This window comes from Syngnathus leptorhynchus, chromosome 18 (genome assembly GCF_054491065.1).
Source record: "Syngnathus leptorhynchus isolate UIUO chromosome 18, UIUO_Slep, whole genome shotgun sequence".
Classification (NCBI taxonomy): Eukaryota; Metazoa; Chordata; class Actinopteri; order Syngnathiformes; family Syngnathidae; genus Syngnathus; species Syngnathus leptorhynchus.
The window spans coordinates 2,303,620-2,325,244 of record NC_141212.1 but is presented as its reverse complement, the minus strand read 5'-3'; the positions used below and the strand labels follow the sequence as shown (position 1 = coordinate 2,325,244).

General features: G+C 44.7%; 1 protein-coding gene across 3 annotated transcripts in view; it reads right to left on the bottom strand.

Moving 5' to 3' along the window:
* The window catches only part of eva1aa (eva-1 homolog A, regulator of programmed cell death a), a 110,376-nt gene that overhangs the window by 2,098 nt on the left and 86,653 nt on the right, over positions 1-21,625 (bottom strand). For all 3 annotated transcript variants that reach the window (XM_085938479.1, XM_085938480.1, XM_085938478.1), the window contains 6 exons: positions 15,386-15,606; positions 14,934-15,057; positions 14,035-14,187; positions 10,955-11,098; positions 892-1,026; positions 48-221 (listed from right to left, as the gene is read on the bottom strand). In XM_085938479.1, the coding sequence (XP_085794605.1) occupies positions 48-221; positions 892-1,026; positions 10,955-11,098; positions 14,035-14,187; positions 14,934-15,054 (727 nt within the window). In that variant the 5' untranslated portion in view covers positions 15,055-15,057; positions 15,386-15,606. The remainder of the gene's footprint in view (positions 1-47; positions 222-891; positions 1,027-10,954; positions 11,099-14,034; positions 14,188-14,933; positions 15,058-15,385; positions 15,607-21,625) is intronic.

Genomic DNA, 21,625 nt, shown 5'->3' with positions numbered 1-21,625 from the left:
AAATCTGTTTTTCAAACTCGACCCCATGTTTTTGAGAGGTTTCCTACTTGAGACGTATGTGTAGGCCGCCAGTGCGTTGCTAATGAGAGCCATCCCGGGTCTGGAGGTGGAGTTGAAAATGGGATTAATCTCCGGGGGCTTCAACGGAATCTCGTCCGCTTCTCTTTCCACCTCTGGATACCTCTCGTGGTCGGTGCTGGTCTCTCTGATGCGCTTCCGGTCTGGATTGGGAGGAAATGACAGAGAAAGTCTTGAGACTAAAATCTGGTCCAGTCATTTACAGTAAAGCATGAGAAGTTGTTTCTCAGCAGCTGAGTCATCGCGCCATTTTACTCATTCGGGTCTGAGTCGATGTATCAAACACGGTCTCGTGATGGACGCGATAACACGGCACCGCAACCTGACTCAGGCTATTATTGAGAACGAGATAACCAATCTGGGAACCATTTGAACGATGCCTTTCACACATGTACAATTTTCCAGATGAGCTGCAGAGTTGGAAAAAGCCTCCAAGGAGGTCGAGGCTTTTTCAAGGATGAGGCGCTATCATCACTGATGCATAGACCCCCCCCTCCCCATTTCTTCTTCTATCTTCCTCATCAGCTGTAATTAGCCTTCTGGATCCAGGCTGCCTTCTGACATGAATACAGCTTTGTTAGCAGTCCCCCCCCCGCCTCCCTCGTTCTCTCTTAGACTCCCCTTGCCCCGCCCACTTTCTGGATGGCTGTGGTCACATCCATTGACTTGGAATATTTTCAGGCCGCTAATCATGTATGGCCTCCTGTTAGAATACATATGGAAGCAGTTGGACGTCTGTGACTAAGTACACATTTGTAGTCCCGATTTGAGAATCCTGTCATCTTGGCCACGTATAGATGCGGTTCTCCTCACCTGGAACAGTGTTGGGGCGCTTGACCGAGGTCCCCTGGGGAGGGCCGTCTCCCACTATGTTGGGGTCATGGGCACTGGATGGGGGTGAGTGGGCTGGTGGTCTGGAGTTTTCTTCCTGGAGTAACTTCTTTGGGACTAAAAAAAAACAACAACAACAGACAAAACGTATTCTATTTAAAGTACGTTATGATTCACTTCTTCGACCTTGCGCTGTTTCCCCGAAACCGACGGCCCCTCCCCCCACATACACCCCCTTAACAGTGTCCTGTGAGTGAGTCAGGGAGTCTACCCCCCCCCCCCGCCTGATTCAAAACCACAATGTCGTGGGCTATACATTCCTGCCCCTGCTCTCATGAAGATTTGGCGGGCTGATCTCCAGTCCAGTGTGTCAGATCAGCGGCGAATTACACCTCTGCAGAGTGTCTGCGTCACTCGGGACCAACGGTCAATGAAGACAAATCAGCTGTTTCCTGACCTTAATTCTTCTAATCGTGAAGAATGTACGTCATTGTCAAAAACCGCTTGCAATGTGAGGGAAATGAAAAATATTCCCCGAGCGAGACTTTGAATCCACCCGGGGGCTGAATTTGGAACATTCCGCCACGAGACGAGCTGTGAAGTGAAATGTTGCCACTGTAGACTTTCTGTTTCAAGGCGTCCCGCAGGGTCGGGAAACAAAATTGGTCTGTACCAACTACATCGACAATCCCTTCTTCCTCTAAGTGGAGGTGAGAAAAGCAGCTTTCCTCATCAGTGTGGCATGCTAATCACAGCTCCCAAAGCCCCCCACCCCACCTTGATTACTGCTTTCTGATTGGCTCTAATTTGAGGCATATGTGGCTCAGGGTCACAGCTATGACACACCTACATATAACTTTATTTCTAGAGCATTTTAAAAGCAATCACAGAAGCATAAAAAAAATTCTGCACATAAAATAACATTACACATAAAAGAATAAATGAATAAGATCAAGTTAGAAGGCCAACGGCACTTGAATGGCCGCCGGGCGCGAAGATACGAGGCGGGAAAAGAACGTTTGCAACAATGGCCGTGTTTACATTGGCAGGGCTTAGCTTTGTTTTCACTGCGACCCTTTCCCCGAGCCAAAGTGTGTGTGTGTGTGTGTGTGTGTGTGTGTGTGTGTGTGTGTGTATTTGCGGCCCATGTGCTGACCAATGCAGTTGGGACAAAGCCCTGGTAAGCCAGAGGGGATATAGTGAAATATTAAACCAAGCTAAATCCCAAATGAGATCAGAGCAGGGCCAACAAATTAAACACACTTTAACCCAGATGAGTACACAAAGCGGCTGGCGATATTTTGTGTTGCGTTGCAGCGTCTTGCGTGCATTTGATAAGTCAACAAAACGGCCCATTGTTTCGTGGAGGATAGCATCATGAAAACGACCTCGGGCCGAGCAGAGGCATAAACACGGCATTGTGAAAATCTTCACAGGACAAACGACTCGACTATTTTTTTCATATTGGCGTGTGTGTGTGTGTGTGCATCTACACTGAAACACGGCCATGGAAACATTGCTTTGTCTCCTCCAGCCCACAGAAACGCCATCATCTTCACCCACAAAGTTGGAAAGAGCAGATCTCGTAACATCCAAATGTACAGTACGAGGAAAATCCAATGGTGAAAAAGCTGCAATTAGAATGTTCCGTTCTGGTTGGCTGCCCATTGAGTGAGACGGGTCTGCGGGAAATGATCAGAGGCAGGAAATTATTGATGGTGATTATTTGTAAATGCATGATTAGGAATCATAGAAAAAAAAAAAAAAATCCCATCAAGTCCTAGCAGCATTTTCACACATCTCAGATGTTGATGGACATGCTAAAACAGTTCTCACTTGTTTGCCTTCATCAGTCGGCCTCAGCTGTTTTCTAAACACTCCTCGCTCGCACAGTTGGCGTCATTAACGTGGACGCAGACAGAAATAGTCGCATTTCCAACAGTGAGTGACAAAACCACTCAGATGTGGCGCTCCCTCAACAAATCGTGTCCAATTTTACACAGCCCACAAACAAACACAGTAGAAGCATTTTGATCAAGGGAGGGTTATTTTTGTAATAAAGATGATAAAGACATGTCTGCACTTCAATCTCGACATATTTCACGGTGGCCAAAGAGGAATTTATTTTTTCCACCGTTTTTTTCCAAGTAGGACTTGTCTGAACTTTTCACAGATAAGTCTATATGAATGGTAATCATGTTCACAAAGGCTATCGCTAAAAAAAAAAAAACCCCGCAGAAACCTCAAACTCAGCCCTGCGGGACACCACCCGATTCTAAAGCTAAGCTGGGACCAACGACTGACCCGAGTCAATCACACGCTACGTTAAAGCCTCCTTCCATATCAAATTGGCCTTGTCGTAAACACCGCAGATGACTGGAATAGCGTAACCATTGTTCCCAAATAGACCAACCAAACACTTTAGCATCTGCGTCATATTTCGACCCTATGATTTGACGTTGGCCTTCGTTATCATTTTGGTGCGCTCGCCTGCAGTCTGTCATTGGTACTGTTTCCCGAAACACTTTTATTTGAGTTCTGACGGGATGCTGCCGGGCGCTATTGTTAGAACCCGAGTCTGGAAATAGGTTGAAAACTACAGCTGTTAGCATTCCAAAGAGAATGAAGGACAGATGAGAGGGACAAATCAGCAAACAAATGCCGCCATTGTGTATAAACACAACATAGTGGAAATAGCAAGAGTGCTCTTTTCCATTCTAGAAATGCCTCCGTGTTGGCACTATCAACGCTGATTGCAGCGAGTCCCTCCTCTTCCTTGCCCCGAGCCGGCCCACTTAGCCACGGTCTTAAAACAGCTTGATCCCCAACAGATGCTGATGGGTGCCCCCCGAGGGGTCAAGAGTGGAGCGAGAAGGCGTGAGCGAGACAGACACAATCCGTGACTGATGCGCGAGCCGTTACAGACGCCGCTGAAAAAGCTTTTGAGGTCCACTTCCTCCACTGGGTCCACTTGAGACTTGAATAAAGAAGTTGAAAACTATGAATGCTTGATTTTAAAAGATGCTTGATGCTAATGCTAAATATTATCTGTGTCGCCGCGCTATAGCCCTTAAAGCAATGGACGGACTAAAAAAACTGCAGCAACACATGTAGACAGACAATATAACTCGATCGACTCAGTCTTCCTTTCTTTATCCTCTGCAAAAAAAAAAAAAATCTACATTTGACGGCATTGATTTTATTCAACTGGCACTATTCAATTAAAATAAATGCAATGTACAAGAACTGTTAAAGGCAATTTGATCTGGGATCTTGGCTTTGGTCGGAACACATCACACGTGACACGAACCAGACTCACCAGAGTGTATATTAGCGCACGGGCCGACGCGTGACACCTTAACTCAAACACTAAACAGAACGCCTCGTCGACACTCGACTACTGAGCAGAATGCTGCGAGTTAGCATGTGCGTGTTTTTGCTCTGCCGAGCTGTCACGAGCCCAACTTGCGCTCCTCTGGGATTTATTTGTTTATCAACTACAGATCTGCTTCTTTCTTGGCTTAGCAGAGTTCAGTCATCCAGTCTGCTACTTTTGGCAAAAACCTGCTAACAGACAAATAATAAAAAAACACGCCAACCTATTCAGCGAGGTTGATAAATACAGTAAGGTCTTTCTTTCAAATGGTTCACACGGGGTCAAGGACATTCCAAAGGCATGACGGAGTCAAGTTAAGACTGGAGAAGACCACCCCCCGTTGATGAATAAGAGGTGAAGACCTTTATGGGGCAAATCTCACATCAACACTTTGCTAATTTTATGAGGTGAATGAAAGACACACGACGTGGTTGCAATCTCAAATCCACGTGGAAACGCTTCGGGGATTCTAGGCTCGGATGTTACGAGGGAGCGAGGAGGCAAATTGGCAGTCTGGATTGGGTTTAGTTTGTGGATGTTAGAATTTGATTGAAAACAAACACACTGCCAGAGAAAGAGGTCTGCAGTCCGGGGTTGAGGAATGGAAAGTTCCCATAGAACAACGGCAAACTAAACGACAACTAAAATCAAACCGAGGAGCTCCAAAAAGTCAACATGATTTTTATTTTTCTGCTTCACTGTCAAAAAATAAAAACTGGAGGGCTCGCCTAGGCTGCTCCCCTTGTATGTTTTTAGTGGCCAGAAGCCAAGATCCAAATAGAAACCAACTCACTCGAGAGTACACAAGTGTAATTGTCAGACTGACAAAAAAAAAATCAATGTTGCTTTTGTGCCACAACTGCTCAACAATGACAAAAACAGCAGAGCTATTCTTTCAGGGACAAATCAAGAATTGAGGAATCTTTATTTACGCCATCCGAGGCATCTACCAGCCTACCGGGCAACATGGCAAACTTCGACACACACCTCATGACTAGCAAAAAACCCTCGTAGGTTTCAGGTTGCAAGCAGGAAACAGATGGCCTGCTGGGGCTTCGAGAGCAAAAAAAAAAAAAAAAAATGGGAGAAAAAAGCCAGATGCCATAGAAGGCAAGCGAAAGTGATTCACTTCATCCTTCATCCTCAGGAAAACGTGTTCGGGGACTTTCTGGCCAAAGATCACAGTGATGGAGTTCCCCGGGAGATTTTAATCCCCACGTGGTTGAAAAAGGCTACTGTACGCCATCCGCTTGGTTTCAAGACTGGACCCAGCATCAGAACTATTGACAGCAGGTAAAAAAAAAAAAAAAGGCCTCCTGATCTCCTTTCCTGATGTTAAATATGATCCAATATATAGTTCACGGCAAGGATATTACCGGCACTAAACCGCGAGCGCTCCTCTCTAGAAGTTTCAAAAATGTCAATAAAGATTTATTGACTCTCGACCACAAATTTTGGTTGGGAGTCACATGAAGCCAAAGAGTTTGGTTGAGCTGTATGTTTGAAAAGGAGTTATGTAAATAACCTCAAATTGACTGACTAGGTTACATTTCCACATTAAGAGGAAAGTCGTCTTTTGAGGAAGCTTGTGGAATATCTGCGGTCTATCGTTTTCGTTGCCCTATAAAATCTTCATGTCTGCCAATTTAGGCAACCTGGAATAAAACGACAAAAGCCACCAAACGTTTTCATGGCTGACTCAATTAAAAAAAACAACAACTATGAAATCGAAGCCTTTAATCCTTCCACGTGGTCTTTAGTACATCTGCTATGGCCATCAGATGACCCCCCCCCCCGCACTTAGCGTACAACACGGAGTATTTTTAGAGAACAAGAACACGACTTAAAAAAAAAAAAAAAGGGCTTTCATGATTGCACGCTGAGTTTCAAAACACATAAAACTGGAAACGTAAGAAGGATTTTTAAAAATCCAATAAAGAGTAGACACAGCAACCCTAATACATATATATCTATATACATACACACATAAATAAATAATAGACTGGCTTTCCTCGCTTACTGTTTTTACGACTCAGCCGTCAGCCTTATCTAATGGCCAGACGCAGATTTACTACATGCGATTGTCGTGGCTCACTTTGTGTACGGAAAAAAAAATAAAAAATTCAAGAGCCATTCTCTGCCGTCACGTCAATCACTCTTAATCAGTGGAGGACATCAGGAGATTGAGATCTAATCTGAAATAATAAACACATCAAAGTTTACATTCAGTTCATCAAAACGGGCTGGCTTATGTTTATCCTCGTTCTCCTCCCTGCCTTCTCGTCTCGTAACTTAAACCGCAGACTAATTCATAAATTACAAACAAAGCGTCTCTTGAGGTTTGGGAGGAACAAGGATTTGCAAGTGCTCAACACGTAGGGAGTCAACCGAGGGGGAAACCTGGCGTAGCCACGTGTTGACAACATGATTTGGTTAGCCAATCAGACCACTTTTTTTAGTTTCCCGTACAGGATATGATCTCGTTTTGGTCTGTTTACGAGGGTTGACGTGTTTTGAACGTGAGCTTTCTTTGGAAAAAGACATTCAGGACTGTAAAGTTGTTAAGCGACTGGAAAAGATGCATAAAGTGCTTTTACAGGACAGTACTGCAAACACCGCACTAAGCTAACATTAACATGTCTGTTCATTTTCCTCATTTCTACTCGCGTTTTCCCTCAAATATTACAATGACAGAAAAGGCTTCAAGTTAAAAAATTAAATTAAAAACTGGGGCTGTATAGTCTCGTGAAAAATTAAAAATACAATAAATTTTCCCTGGGAACTATTAATGACGAATAATAACCGAGATGTCTACTGATGCCAGATTCACTCTTAATATCAAAACTACCTGAAGGTGGGGTGGGGGACTAATTACAGGCCCCTGGGGATTTTACCGCTCCATCAACCTTCATGAAAATCATCCAGATCCTACTCAGTCATGCCAAATAAGGTGAAGTGGAGTATTTCAGCTAGGACATGCGTGTGTTTGTGATGTCATCCAAAGAGAAACCTGCAGTTCCCTGTCAAGAAAGAAGTCTGGCAAATCTCCCTCTGCTCAAGTTACCTCATGTTTGAATGGAATCCTACAACACACACAATTAGCGGCCCCCCCTCCAATTAACTAGCATCTTTAAAGAACAAGCACCTACACATCCCCTAAGGTGACGCGAGACGAGCCATTTAAAAAGCGCCCACATCCCGGTCGAGCCGGAGTAGCGGCATAACGCGACCATCTCAGCGTGTTCAGACAGAAAAGGTGACACTTACGCAGACATTGTGGAACGCAAACACCTCCGAGGTCCAGGCGTTAACTTTCGGCGAAGACGCTCTTGTCAAACTCCTCCGGCTTTGAAAACAAGCTCTCACGTGAGTAGTGCAGCGTGGGTCCGTGCGGAATGAAAGCAGAGCCCAAAAAAGGGAAATGGAGTGAGGGAGGCGGCGGGCGAGCGAGGCGAGCGAGGGAGGGAACAAATGAAAAGCCCCCTTTAAGAAGGTTCACTCCTTCTTGTGGTACTTCTCATCCAGCGTGGAGGGGGAAGAAGTCGATTTGATTTTTGGACTGTTGCTTTCCTTCCCCTTTCGAGGTAAAGCCGGCTTTAGACAACAGGAATGTGACAGCGGGGGAGAAAGAAAAGGGAGAGAGGGAGGGAGTGTGTGTGTGTGTGTCTGAGAGTGGTGTGTGTAGACAGGCGGCAGGAAATGACCTGGGGATTGCATTTAGATGAAATTGGAAATGTGGTGTGCAACAGGCTCAACCACTTGCATGGACAGTGTTGTGCAAAGAGAATATAAAAAGACAACAACACACACACACTAATGCGTCCTCCTGATTTTTCCCTTCATTCTCTCCCATCTTCATCCACTGCATGATGAAAACTCAAACCAGCCACAAGCTGAAAAGAATTACCCCCCCCCCCCCCCCCCTCTCAAAAAAAAATTCAACCCAGGCCCCCCCCCAAGCTTCCACCACACTCGGCCTGCGAGCGGATACTAGATGACGACACATAACGGCTGAGCGAACTTGCTGGCAAAGCACAAAACCTCTGCGTGGCCCTGGCATCAGCAGATCACCATGGCAACCCCCCGGGCGCTCGCTGCTCGCCCCTCCCCTCGCTCAAACCCGCCTGAAGCAGCGCCAAAAACTTTTCACATGCTTGATTTTTATCATTGCGGGCACAAAACGCCTTGTATGGGTATTGGCAGGCATCACAACAGAACACACACACACACACACACACACAGGTCGGACGAGGTCACGTGTGTTTTCTCGCAGCGGCGTTTCCGAGCGTGCCAGCTGCGGTTGTTTTGTGCCGAGTCAGGTTTGTGTTAAACGTGGCTGGGGAGCACCTCATTCCTTTCCGCTCGCTAAAAATCAAACACACCGAAACTAAGACAGATTTGTTTTTCAATATAAAAAGCAAATATTTTTACATGATCAAATTTAATTCCTTTTTTGGGTCGTCTCGATTACTCAACGGTCTTTTTTTTCTTTTCTTCGTATTTCCAAACACATTTTATAGTCAGATATAACAAAAATGAAAAAACATCATAAAATTGAGGCTTAGACCATGCCAAGCATCTTAAATCAGTTATGAAGAGTTTTTGTTTGAAAGTGTCAAACCTGACAAGGAACTAAAAGTCACATTAGCGTGCACTTAAATGTGCATATGTTTCTGAGCACTCAGTCGTGACCGCTCGCCCACCCTGAGCGGACCCGATATAAACACCCCGAAGTCCTTCGTCCGACATTAATGTGCGGTTGGGAGCAGGCGGTCTGCGCCAGTCACATGACCGCCTTGTGCAATAACTCGTTTCAACAATCAGACAAATCGACATAACCCAAAATCATTCCATCATTCAATTTGAATTCCAAGCAGCATTTTTTTGAAAATTTCGACCCCACAAGTACTAAAAAAACCTGAACGGTGGGTTTTCCCAACTCCAAATGGGAAGTTGTAGAGTGGGAAGTTTGCACAAGGGGGGCCCTCCTTATCTTGATTTAGCTTTTAAGATGCCTCAGGGGGAGGAAGAAGGGAAGTGAGAATGTATTGTAGTGAGGATTATCTCCGGGACTCGGCTGCCAAAATATGTCAAATAATCCAGTAGCATGATTCTAGTTTTCAGTCTATTAGAGAAGAGCAACTTAAAAGGTTCCACATTGGAATCTGCCTCATTTTCCAAAAGTGCCCCCAAGCATTTTGTCATCAATCATTCACTAACAGTCACATTAATGGTGGAATGTTTCAAGTTCTAAAGATAATAAGTGAAGAACCTACAATCAAGAGATGTCTGTCATCTTTGTTTCAAACTAACATTCGTGCACAAGCATTTCTTACTCAAAGTCTCCTTTCACCTCTTTGATAAACTACAACAAGCTGAAGATGACGTTAACCCGGCCGCACAACTACAACACACACAATCATAAAACAAATATTTCCTCACTTAATTCATTTTGGCATGTTACAAAAGACTGTGAACTAGCACTTAGGTCATAAAAGGACTATAAAATTTTAATTGGGGCCGATGCCTCGTTAAGACGGGAAAGGAGACGCTGGAATAAACAAACCGTTTTGAACACAAAACATAAATAAATAAATAAAACAGTAAAAACCAAAAAAAAATAAAACAGTAAAAAAGAGAAAAAAAATGGAGGAAAAAAAATAAATAAATCAACACATTCTTCCACTCACAATTTGGATAAATAATTTGGATTCAATTGCCAACGGAAGAGGGATTCCCCCCCCCAACCACAACCACGCACACCAATTACCATTTTGCCTGAGCCTGGAGGCAAGCGGCGACTTTGTGTCAACATCGGCTTCAGTGATGTCCTCAAGTTCAAACTTCCCAACCTGGCAGCACAATCCCGACTTGGCGTCTTTCTGTTGAACATTTACCAACCCCACTTCCTTCCCTTCTTCCCCGCAAACACCCCGCTCGTTTATCGAGCTGTTTGGCCAGTTTGTGATGGGTTATCAGCGGCAGATAAGAGAGGTCAGAGGCAGATTGAAGACAAAAACGCTTCTAACAGTCCCGCCTGTTCATTGTCGGCATCCGCCGGTTGTTACCCAGATAAAACTCAGACGGCCACTCGGGGAAATATTTGATCATGAAAGATGTTATGACACTCAAGAGAGAGCACCGGTGTGAAGCGGGTCTAGACTAAGTTGTCGTGGATTTGAGAGGCTCCAGGCAACTAAGCTGATTGATCAGTCCCGGATGTTGAGGCGTCTGGATAATGTGCGTGCGTTAAAGAATGACCACCTTGACCTGTCAGGGTGGGCCCCGAGGGTGTGTTACTGATAAAACAACACAATAAGAACATCATTCACGCTCATTTGCGCAGAATATAAAAAATAAAATTTGATTGTTAGGAGTTTTATAACAGATTTGTGTGTGGAATTTGTCTGGTAAATGCAGAGAAAATACCTGACATCTTTAATAGGCAACATAGAATTAATAGTTTTGTTCCAACCACTTTGTCCAAAAAATGTGGTGATTCTGATTTTTTTTAAAGCCACAATAACACAAACCAAGAATAATTGCCCTTAACATATTCCTATTTGTAAAATAAACAAATAAAAACGCAGCTTCTTAGTTGAGTCTATAAAGCTTATCATTGGGTAAACGGCGCCCTCTTGTGGCATAAACAGGAAGCTCATGACTTACCACAAGTGTAGATGACATTAAGGTACTTCCTGGTGCCAGAGTAGCAGGGATCCCCAAATTCCCTGGATGAGGCTCGAACCAAGCAGCTCTTCCTGGCCTGACAACGGGAGGTCACGACCTCCAGGGCGATGGACGACTGGCAATCTGACAGAAGACAAAAATGGACAATTTACACAAATGCAGACCTGATAGATGGACAAACAGATCAGTCAGTTACAGCTCAAATAGTGTAAAGAGGTCACGGCATCTTCCCTTACGCGCTCTCTCTGCGCCACAACAAAACGGGCCTCTTTTTGTCCAAAGGATACCCGATCCATGTTTGTGTACGGATCCCAGACATTGATGGATGAAGTTGTCATCCTAAAGCTTCCTCTTCACGCTGCCTAGACTTCTTCAAGAAAACTACAGCAATCTGAGGGGGGCAAACGGACATTCCCCAGCAGGAACTAACAATCTGGAATTCCTGACCAGGTCAAAGCCTGCTGGAAACCAGCGTGGAACCCAAAAACGGTCCAGACATTTCTGGCCTGAATAGATGAGACGCACAACAAGGTGGGACTTGACTTTGGTTCGGATGGAGATCCAGAGAGAGAACACACACATTAGTTTATGCATTGTGTGTTTGAACAAACTATATTTTGTATGGGAGCTTAAGTGAGAATTCCCTCGCGTCCAACTTGCTCTGGCTCTCGTTACAGCGTCGCCGCAGACAGACGAGCTTTATTTAACGTCCCGCCACACACACACACACACACACACACACACACACACACACACACACACACATAGGCATGAATAACCCCTGTTAACTCTGACCTTTGCCCTCCACCAACTTCGTTGCCATCGAGGCAACCCTGTGGACCGCACACTGCCAACAAGGACGGGCCTGTGGCTCATAAGAGAAGGTTCACAGTCAGGAGGAACCACTAATAAACCATTTGTGTTACTTAAGAGTGATGACAGTGCAGGGGGAGGGGCTTATGAGCAAACAGGAAGTTCGAGCCTATTTTTTTTTCTCAACGTAATCACAGAGAGGTTTCGGAAAATACACATTTCCCCAGAATATTCTGGCAGTAGAAGCTCCACAACACAATGCCCCTATTTACAATAGGAGGACCTATTTTATCTCCTCCTCCGCTCATATGACTCACATGTGAAGCGCATCATTTGATACATAAGCCACTTGTGATACTTGAAGTCTTTGTCTGGCCGACATCTGACATGCAATGGTGTGTAAAGTGATAGCTTGAATATTTTGAGGGCACAAAATATGAGTAAGTCATTGCTTCATATTGGAATGCCGTGTGTGCTTTGCAAATGGTGGGAACATAAGCAGGATAGCAAATGATGGATCGGGTTTCCTCATTTTCTGGCGTGGCTGTCATTCAACGACTACCCAGATTCTTTTAAAGATAAAACATTAATTCGTTTTAGTATCTTTTATGTATCTCGAGGGCAACGAATGCAATAAAAACAGCAGGGGCCCTAAAATTGAACCCTGCGGAACACCATACAATGCGGCTGAGGCCAAGTAGTGCATTATCTGTTATTTTAAGGACACTATCTGCATATTATCTATAACTTCTCACCCAGTATGTTTTTGACAAAAACTGGACAAAACAAATCAACAAAGTAATTATCCGTGCCGAACACATCAAAGCGAGGCACGTAGCTATAGTGAAACAAAATAGCACTGTAATCATTTTCGAGCGCCATCAATAGATGCCCGCTAAGGCTTAGCTTGAAAAGCCATGAAAGCACGAGAAAGAAAAAGCGGCAAAGGGGGAGTAATTTAGATGTCAAGAGTTTTGTGTGATGATAATGAGTCAGATGAGAGAGGAGGGCTTCTGCTTTGAGGCTCCTCCATCACAGTTAAGACCTGCCCGACTCCACACAAAAAAAACTACATCAAAGCCCAAAAATGGTATAATATGACTAAACATGCACAATATTCTGTACTGCAAAAAAAAAAAAAGTAAACAAGTCTTTACTTTAGTTCGGAGTGTTTTCAAAAACACACTTCTGAGTGTTGTCTGAACGTTAATTAGAAGTGTGTGTCTGCGCTGTCACTCCAAACCTGCAGCTCGGCTTGTCACGGGAGCGCCACATTAAAGACACGGGGGAATCCCACTAGACAGTCTGGAACAGAATGTGTGTGTGTGTGCGAGAGACTTTGCATGTGCATTGTAAGCACACACAATGCTAATGCCATTTGACAGCTAACAATACTCTAATCTGCCCTTTGTACCGCTGTAACAGTAGAGTTCATCTGCCAACGCTATTGCCACAGCTACACTACTGTATTTAATGGTGATCTTGAAACCAGATATTAAACACACACCAAACCACCTGCTGCTCCACTGCGGTGTCGGGCGCTCTGCTCCATTGACACATTATGCGCTTCATAATTGTCTCTGATTACTCACATTGCTAGCGTTAGCCTTTTGAACCCGGTGTCACTTGAAGGCCACACACACACATGAGCAGTACGCACACGCCGCAGGGTATGTCCGCATCGAATTTTACTGTTTGAACCACGCGCCTTCCAACCCCACACGATAAACAACAATCAAAATGTACAGGTTTGAATTATGAGCGTAGTTGTCACGCGTCCAAGCCTGGGATTGGGGAACGCACACACGCGGAAACATTCTTAGCGGCAATTCAATCCTCCGTCTTCTTTTCTACGCCGTCGCATGACATCCGATCTACATTCCAAGCCAGTTCCGCCCCGACAATACGTGCGTCTGTGTCGGTCAGCATTTAAAGGGCTTCCAATGATAATTCAGCAGTCTCAGTTTGGAAGCATCCATCAACCCGAAATGGGCGTGTCAGTCGACAAATCATAGGAGGAAGCTGCATATCTCCCAAAACACACAGGAGGGTAAATTTATCACACACACCCCCACACAAAAAAAAAAAGACTTAAAGCAAAATTAAGGCCTGGCAGCGTTTGTGAAGGTCTTTGTGCTCAAGATGCATTCAAGTCGTGACATGTCGGAGTCATCAATAAAAACAGCGAGACGCATAGTGACGCCTGGTATGTTTAGCTTCCCCCAAAAAATGTCATGGTTTCTTACCTACTGATGGCGCTCCTCTGTGGTGGGGAGGACACTCGAGGGTTCCCTGTTGGGTGCGACCAAACATGGCCGAGTAGACGGCGATTTGCATTCCCCGTTTGCAGCTCAGCCTCATCCTGTCCTCCTCGCACACCACTTTGCTCTTATATTCATCTGTGGTCGAAAAAAACCCCCAAAAAAACTAATTTAGCATTTATTTGTATTTTCAATTCTCATTGTGAAGCTAAGAACTAATACCCTTTTTTTTTCCCATACTGCATTTGCTCCAGGCTGTATTTACTGTAGTCAGGTATGAAAATAGAGTATAAAATGTCAAATGTTCCGCTCTCCATAAGCCGCGTGAAGGCGACACGGAGGCAAGAGTTGCCGGGTGGACAAGTAGAGCCACGCAGCGGCATTCCTCACACACATCCAGTCATGGTGACCTGTGACCAGCGGAGCAGCTCCACTGGCCGGCGAATAAAAACAGCCCGCATTCAGATGGAATGTGGAGGAGAACACCAGGCGAGGAGGTAGTCTGACGGATGGACTCTTTCTCCTTCACTTCCTCTTTCAGAGGCAGTGACACCTTCTCGGTGCCCCCCTCCCCACGCAGCTTTTCTTTCCTTGTCTAACAGGTCACTGGTTAAGTGGTAGGGAACAAAAGAGCTGCTGATTGGAGGAAGGAAAAGTAAGGAGAGCGGAGGGATCGGTGGATTCAAATCCTCCATTTCTGCTCACTCCACAGTGAAGACAAATCTGGTTGGGATTACGAAGCTCAGCAATTTTATTTATCATAATTTATAATTTTTATTGTTTTATTATTTATGTTTTTATTTGTTATTTTTATTTATTTTACCCATTTTTTTTTTTTATTATTAAGGGCACCAGGAGCAGATGTGACGTAGTGAGGGACTTACTGGGTCTACACTTGTAGCTCACTGAGAGGTATTTGCTGCTGCCAGGACATGGGTCGGTCCCAAACACGCGGCTGTTGACAAGAACTTGACAGCTCCTTCTGTCTTGGCACTCGTCCAGCATTTTCTAAACAGGAACAAGGGGGGGTTAAATACATTGTTTCAATAAGTTAGCAATGAGGAGCAGGCAGACCAAAAATCTCTTCAGGCAGAACATGAAGGTCCATCTCAGTTTTGGAAGCGGATGCCCATGAAATTGAGAAAACACAGAAGCCCGTCCGCCTCTTCTTCAGGAAGTTTAATTGAGCGGAAAACACCCTCGCGATGCATTATTACATAATCAGCCGGCCTCAAAATATGAATTCATGCTTGAGCACAGTTGAAATTGATTTTTCTAGGATAGCTTCGTTTTTAGGATTTTTTTTTCTTCATACTCAGGAAATTACGATAATTACCTGCAGTGCAGTCGACACAGAGCAGTCGTCATCCCCCCCAGTGTCATAATAACTGAGGAGGGCCTGGTAGCTCTGAGGGCAGCGATGGAGATCAGAGCGGCCTTTCCTTCCGTAAAAAGCCGATTGGACGGTGATGGTGGTGCGAGGCGGGCAGCGGACAGACAGCAGCTCTCCGTCACAGGCCTGCTCTGTGTAGTTCTTCAACACTTTGGACAAGTAACCTGTGAGGACAAATGACCTTTTCATTTTATTTATTTTGAATTTTTTTAAACAACTAAAAATGACCTAGAAGCTTTCCGGTGAAGTGCTGAGCAAACACATGTTAGCATACACACATCCTCATCAAGTGGACACAGTGTGTGATTCAATTACCACTATTTGGTTAACCTTTGCTGGGATTACATTGAATCGGTGTTTCGGCACACACACGCTCGCATGCTTAGGCGCAAAACACACATTGTCTCCCCCTTATCACCATGGTCACAGACCTCCAAAGGTCACGTCTAAATATGGATGCTCATTAAACCGCCAGAGTTGCGTCACACATTTACAACTGTGGCAGAGCGGAAATTCCATTTAAAAATAAAATCCTTAATATTGTGTTTTGAGAAAAAACACATTCATTACATAATTAAACAATGCTAATTTTTTTTTAAAAGAAATCAATGGATATTTTGCTGCCTCTGTGTGTACCTTGGCCACCTGGGGGCAGTATAACAGCGACACCCACACACTCAAAGAAGAGTTTGACAACTAATTCAGTAAGCTAACGTAATAGTGGCCATGTTTTGGAAAGGAAAAAGTCGAAATGTGCTTCTGCAATGTTAGCATTCAAATAACCAACACCGACGCTACTATTTGTTAGCATTCCGCTAAATGGACTGTCAAAAGGAAACGTTCATGTGGGAGTGGGAGTGGCTCACAATAGTAAGAGTTTCCATTCAACTTGTGTGCGTTATTGTGTTGATTTTTTTATTTTATTTTTTTAAATACCATTTGGCCATTCATCATTGTTTACTTGCTGCTACCTGTCGACTGGCGCTCCCTTGAAAGGCACCTGTGTAAACCAGCTAACCAACGACAGGTGTCCCTCAAAGGCAAAACGCTCCAACAATGCTCCAAGAACACCCAGAAGTCTCCCCTCCCCTTTTCTTTTCATTGACGAGTCTTCCTTAACTAGCGCGCTGGCCTTTTTCCTAACAAAAGCACCACTCTATTGTGTCTGCCGGAATTCCGTGCAAAGGTTTCTCCTTGAATTGAACTCAAGGCAGCTTTTATACCGCTACAGACGCGTAAAGGAAGAATCCGGTGAGATGTCAGATTTCAGTTTTAGCTGTAATCTCTCGACAAGGAATCATGTGATGACCTGAAAATCTTGACCCGGCAATCGAGGGAGGGCCATGTATGATGGGAGATTAGCGTGTTGTGTCAACATGACGTGCCAAATGAAAGGAAGGATTCCGTGCCTGGGAAAGTTAAGCACAGTAAATGTGAAAAAGGGAACTCACCAAAAAAAACTTAGAAAATAAATTAAAAATGTATTTCTCATCAAGACTTGGAGTTTCTTTATGATTTAGCGACAGCAGGCTTGTTGTTTGAATTTAAATGAAGGGGGTCGTGGAGCTCGGAGCCTAGGCCTTTGTTTTTGTTTTTGTGTTGAACAAGGCAGTTAATGGTTAACAGCTGAAAGCATTGTTGGAATATAGTTGCCACTTTAACCATTAGCATGTTGGCTCAGGGTAAAGATCACAAGTCAACTATGTGAACAGCTACAAATATTGGATGTTATCAATTTGAAGGAGTTTTTAAAAATACTTTCAAAAACTCTTGTGCAGTTTCAAGCTTGTTTTACAAAAGTAGGTAAAAATAATAATTAACATTCTGAAGCTGTCATTCTGAATATTTCTGACATGTGGCAGGAGGGCAGTGGCGGTGATTTAACTCCCGAGGCAGTGCAGCTGGAGAATATGTTCTGCTTAAGGGTTTCTTCATTTTTTTTGTTTTTTTTAATTGGCTGGGTGGGAGGAATGAGACCACTGAAGTTTCATTGACAGGTTATAAATCCAGCACGGTTAAGTTTAGTTATTTTTGTTAGCTTTTGGCTAACACTAGCCAAAATATAAATATATAATACATCTGATATTGTGTCGCAATTAAGATTATATTTCAAAATCATTGACTGGTGAGTCCAAGGTTTTGAAATAGATCAATAATTATATATTTGTAAAAAACAAAAAACCCTCAAATGGCATTCCAACAAAAACAAAGTTCACGCTAGCCACAAAAATCAAAGGGCCTGCGTTGCGTTTCATCTCGCTACATTAGCTTCGGAAGCGTTTACAGCTTCATGGCTTTATTGGTGTTATTTTAAGTAAATTATAGCCGTCAAAACCATCAAATGTTTCAGAACAGCCGAGCTGCGAGCCCGCCGCTGACGAAGGAATTCCCTTCAAGTGGTGATTACCGAGGAGTGCGGCGGCAACGCGAGAGCCCGAGCGCGTATGTGATGAAGGCGAGGGCGGGGATGAAGAGGTGAGAGCGGGAGATGAATATAAAAAGCAGGGGGGGGACTCCATCATCGAGTGTTTTGTTGTTTCCAATCGGCTTTGGAAGGTTGGAGTTGAGCGCTGAAGTGCTTCCTTGCTTCTGAGAAGTTAGCAAAAACATTTTTTATGACTCAGACGCTATTGTTTTTACTTGCCCCCCCCCCCCCCCCCCCAAAAAAAATGCATTCTTAAAATTCATAGCATTCCATTGCCTTTCTGATTACATTTTTGGATTAGCCTGCTTTTCTCCCTCAGCGGAAAAAAAAAGGTAGAGGCAGTTCAACTTGACACAAAGTCAGGGTTGGATTATTTGTTGCATAAACGCTAGCATGCATTAGCTTGCTATTTTGAGTGATGGACGGATTGTGATGTACATGTTCAAATTTTGGGAGCACTCCAAAAAACAGATGATGACATCAGCTTCAAGTAGACAGTTGGACTGATAAAGAGATTCATTTGAACATAAAGCGTGTTTGGTTCCAATTCCCATGACAGCCAAACAAATCTAAAACAACACTCGGAAGAATTCATTCATTCATTACTATTGTGCCATTGCAAATCCGCAGACGTAAGCTGACGTTGTTCCAACACGTCCCCTTGTTATGCTTTTTTATTTTATTTTTGCCTTTCCAAAAGACCTGAAGGCTTCTTTTGTTATCAATATCCACCGATGATGGTCTCTTGAATTCGAATGGCGGAACGACCGATCCCCCCCCCCCCCCCCTTCGACAGTCGAGGAGCCCAAGTAATCCGAGCCAGACATGCAAACACAAACACTCTGATTGCCACATCTTTTGCTCCAGCCTCAGATGGCTTATCATTGGCACTCCTACGCACTTGCAGACAATCCAACTAACATCCACTCCAGCCCCGAGCTAAATCAAGTTTATCAAAGCGGAGCACTGAATAATCCAAAATGATGAAGTGCCTTGCAGACATTTCAGGCAGCGTCCAGAAGTTGGATCAATACCGCTTGTGTACTACTAATAAAGGCCACCCAAGCGACAAGACCGAGGTTACAATGAAGAAGAGAATGGCTTCTGTTGTCTGAGCTCATCCTCGGGGGGTGACGCGGTGCTACGGAACATCTGCCAGCCTCACAGTTGGATAGAGGACACTTCTTCCCCGGGGAGGAGCCGAAAACCAAACTCGGGTCGCGTCGGTGGCCTCCCGCGACCTCCTTAAGCGCGTGGCTCTTTTTATGACCCCTCGGGGTCAAAGGACGCTCTGCAAGAGGACACTTTTACTCTGCGTGTCCGTTGTGGGCGTCCTTATCACTGCTGAAAGGGGGTGAAAGTGTGATGGGGGGGTCTGCATGCACGCAGACACGACAGGGCGACACAAGGGGGGAAAAGGTGAGGTTTATCATTTTAATGGTCATTTTTATGACCTGCGTGGATGCCGGACGACCTCAATCCAGACAGCGGACAGATGCGTCCGTCTGTCTTTATTGTCGCCAAGTGAACGACAGATGGAGCCTTCATCAGGCTCGCCGTGAAATGGACTCAAGTTGATGGAGTCGTGACGCCGCACGTCTCATTTTAAAGTCCAGGAATGCGCCGGGAAGAAAAGCGAGGTAGTTGGCCTTAAATAAAAAGGTGCAAGTGGGCGGGAGCTGAAAGGGGGGTAAGCTCGGAGGGGAATTAACAAGCTTAACATCGGAACTGCTCTGTGAAAACAAGCGATGGAAGAACTTTGGAGTGGGCCAGACTGAGGAAAGCCACATTTTTGTACATGGAGAATTTCCCAAAGGCCGCTTACCTGGTCTGGGGGGCCAGAAAGCAACAGATTAGCCTTGCTTAGGGGAACAGGCCGCTCTAGCGTGTTGTAATGCAGACTGTCAGGGCGACACAGTTGGGGGGCTGTACAAAGCCTCCTTGTTCAGACAACACCACCCCCACCTCACCGGCTTTTCATCAAACTGCAGCAACGACAATATTCCTTCAGTCTGCAAGACTCACGGGGTCGAGAAAAATATAGGCGAGGTAGCTCGAGTGAAGGACATAAATCCGCTCCCGGGAAAGAGAGAAAGACGGGAAAGAGGCCATCAAAGACACGAGAGCGGGAACGTGAGGACATAATTCAACAGCCGCACTTAACGTGGAGATAATTGCCAGTGCTCGTCCTCAACCTTCAATTAACTCATGCCGTTCATCTATTCGACATTTTGGACGAGAGTGTTCCTAATTTATTGCATTATCCTCAATACGAGGCTAACTTGGCTGCGTGCAGCTCCGAGCGTCACTCAAGAATCTTCCTCACGAGTCGGCGAGTTTAACTTGGCGCCGCGCAAAGTTGACTTTGCATGAGTGGGCAAGTGGAAGTGACAACCGACAGAATTTTTTTGGGGGTGTCAGACCGAGAAGACGGTGAAATAAATTCTAATAAGGTAGCGAGTTAGCTAACCGACATGGCTAGCAGCAACACAAAAAGTGACTTTGAGTGGCTGGCGTTCATGTGCCCAGACTTGACTGGGTTGACACAAAAGCATTGAGGCACGTCCACGTTGAACATATTTCCACATTAATCACGTCAACGGCTTTCTTTCTAGACGCTTTGCCTTTTTACTCAGGAATGTCCGCCAGATTGTTTCAAAGTGTTCCGAAAGGCAGATTACAACCTTTGATACGCTAAAGAAAACAAACAAACAAAAAAACATTACAAGCCAAAACTGATCTGGTAACAGACTGAAAACCAAATTTAAACACGCCGGCATGTTCACTAAATGTCTTTTGTGGCTTCTGCTCCGATAAGACAAAGACAACAATGATGTCATCTTGTAACGTCTGGGACTTCCTAAGAAGTAAACTAGCTTGTGAGGAGAACGGCATCCCCCCCCCCCCTCTCTGCGTCTAGAAAAAAAAAAAAAAAGTCTACCGGTCTTATGTCAACGTTTTGTTGTCTGCCTGCGGTGAGCTAGACAAAACAAGTCCGAAGGCTCCGTTTGTTTCGATGGAGCTCACCTGGCCCCCCCACACACAAAATATATCTTCAGAATCAGAATGATAATCATCAGTCTATGATTGCGATGTACAGTGACAGGCAGAACTACTGGATCAAATAATTATATATGATTTTTTTTTTTTTTTTTTAGGGCGGACAGATGTTGACGCTGCCAGCCCGCTTGGCAGCATTTATCAGTCACTAAAAAACTCCGTCTCCAGGGAGACACCAGCTAGTCAAGAATGCGAGCACTAAGCAATGTCATTGTCCCTTCAAGAAATACCGGGGTTGTCCTTTTTATCACTAACTGGGCTTGCAAAAAAACATTTTCACAGTCTCAGACTGAAAACGGAAAGTTTTACCACAGTCCCAGCGCACTTCCGTCATCAGCTGTTCCAAAACACTTTCCCTTTCTTACTTCATTCAACTTCCACTTAACCAATCGCCTTAGTGGCGGCAAAACCGACATCCGAGCTTGTTAACAGTTTTGTCGTTGCAATCTGACATTAAAGCACATGTACAGTAAGTACACGTGTACATGTGACACGGATCCGCTCTTTAGCGCTGCACTTTGCGACCATTAGAGACCAATTAACACCGACGCAAAACCGCCTTCCTGTTTTATGACACCGTAAACAAAACCTGTCTTGGCCTCGGCAATGGTCGTTAATCCAACACAGAGGCTCATTAGTTAATTTTCATACGCGAGGCTTTTTTGAGAGTCCACGGATTCCGTCACGCCTTTGCGCAC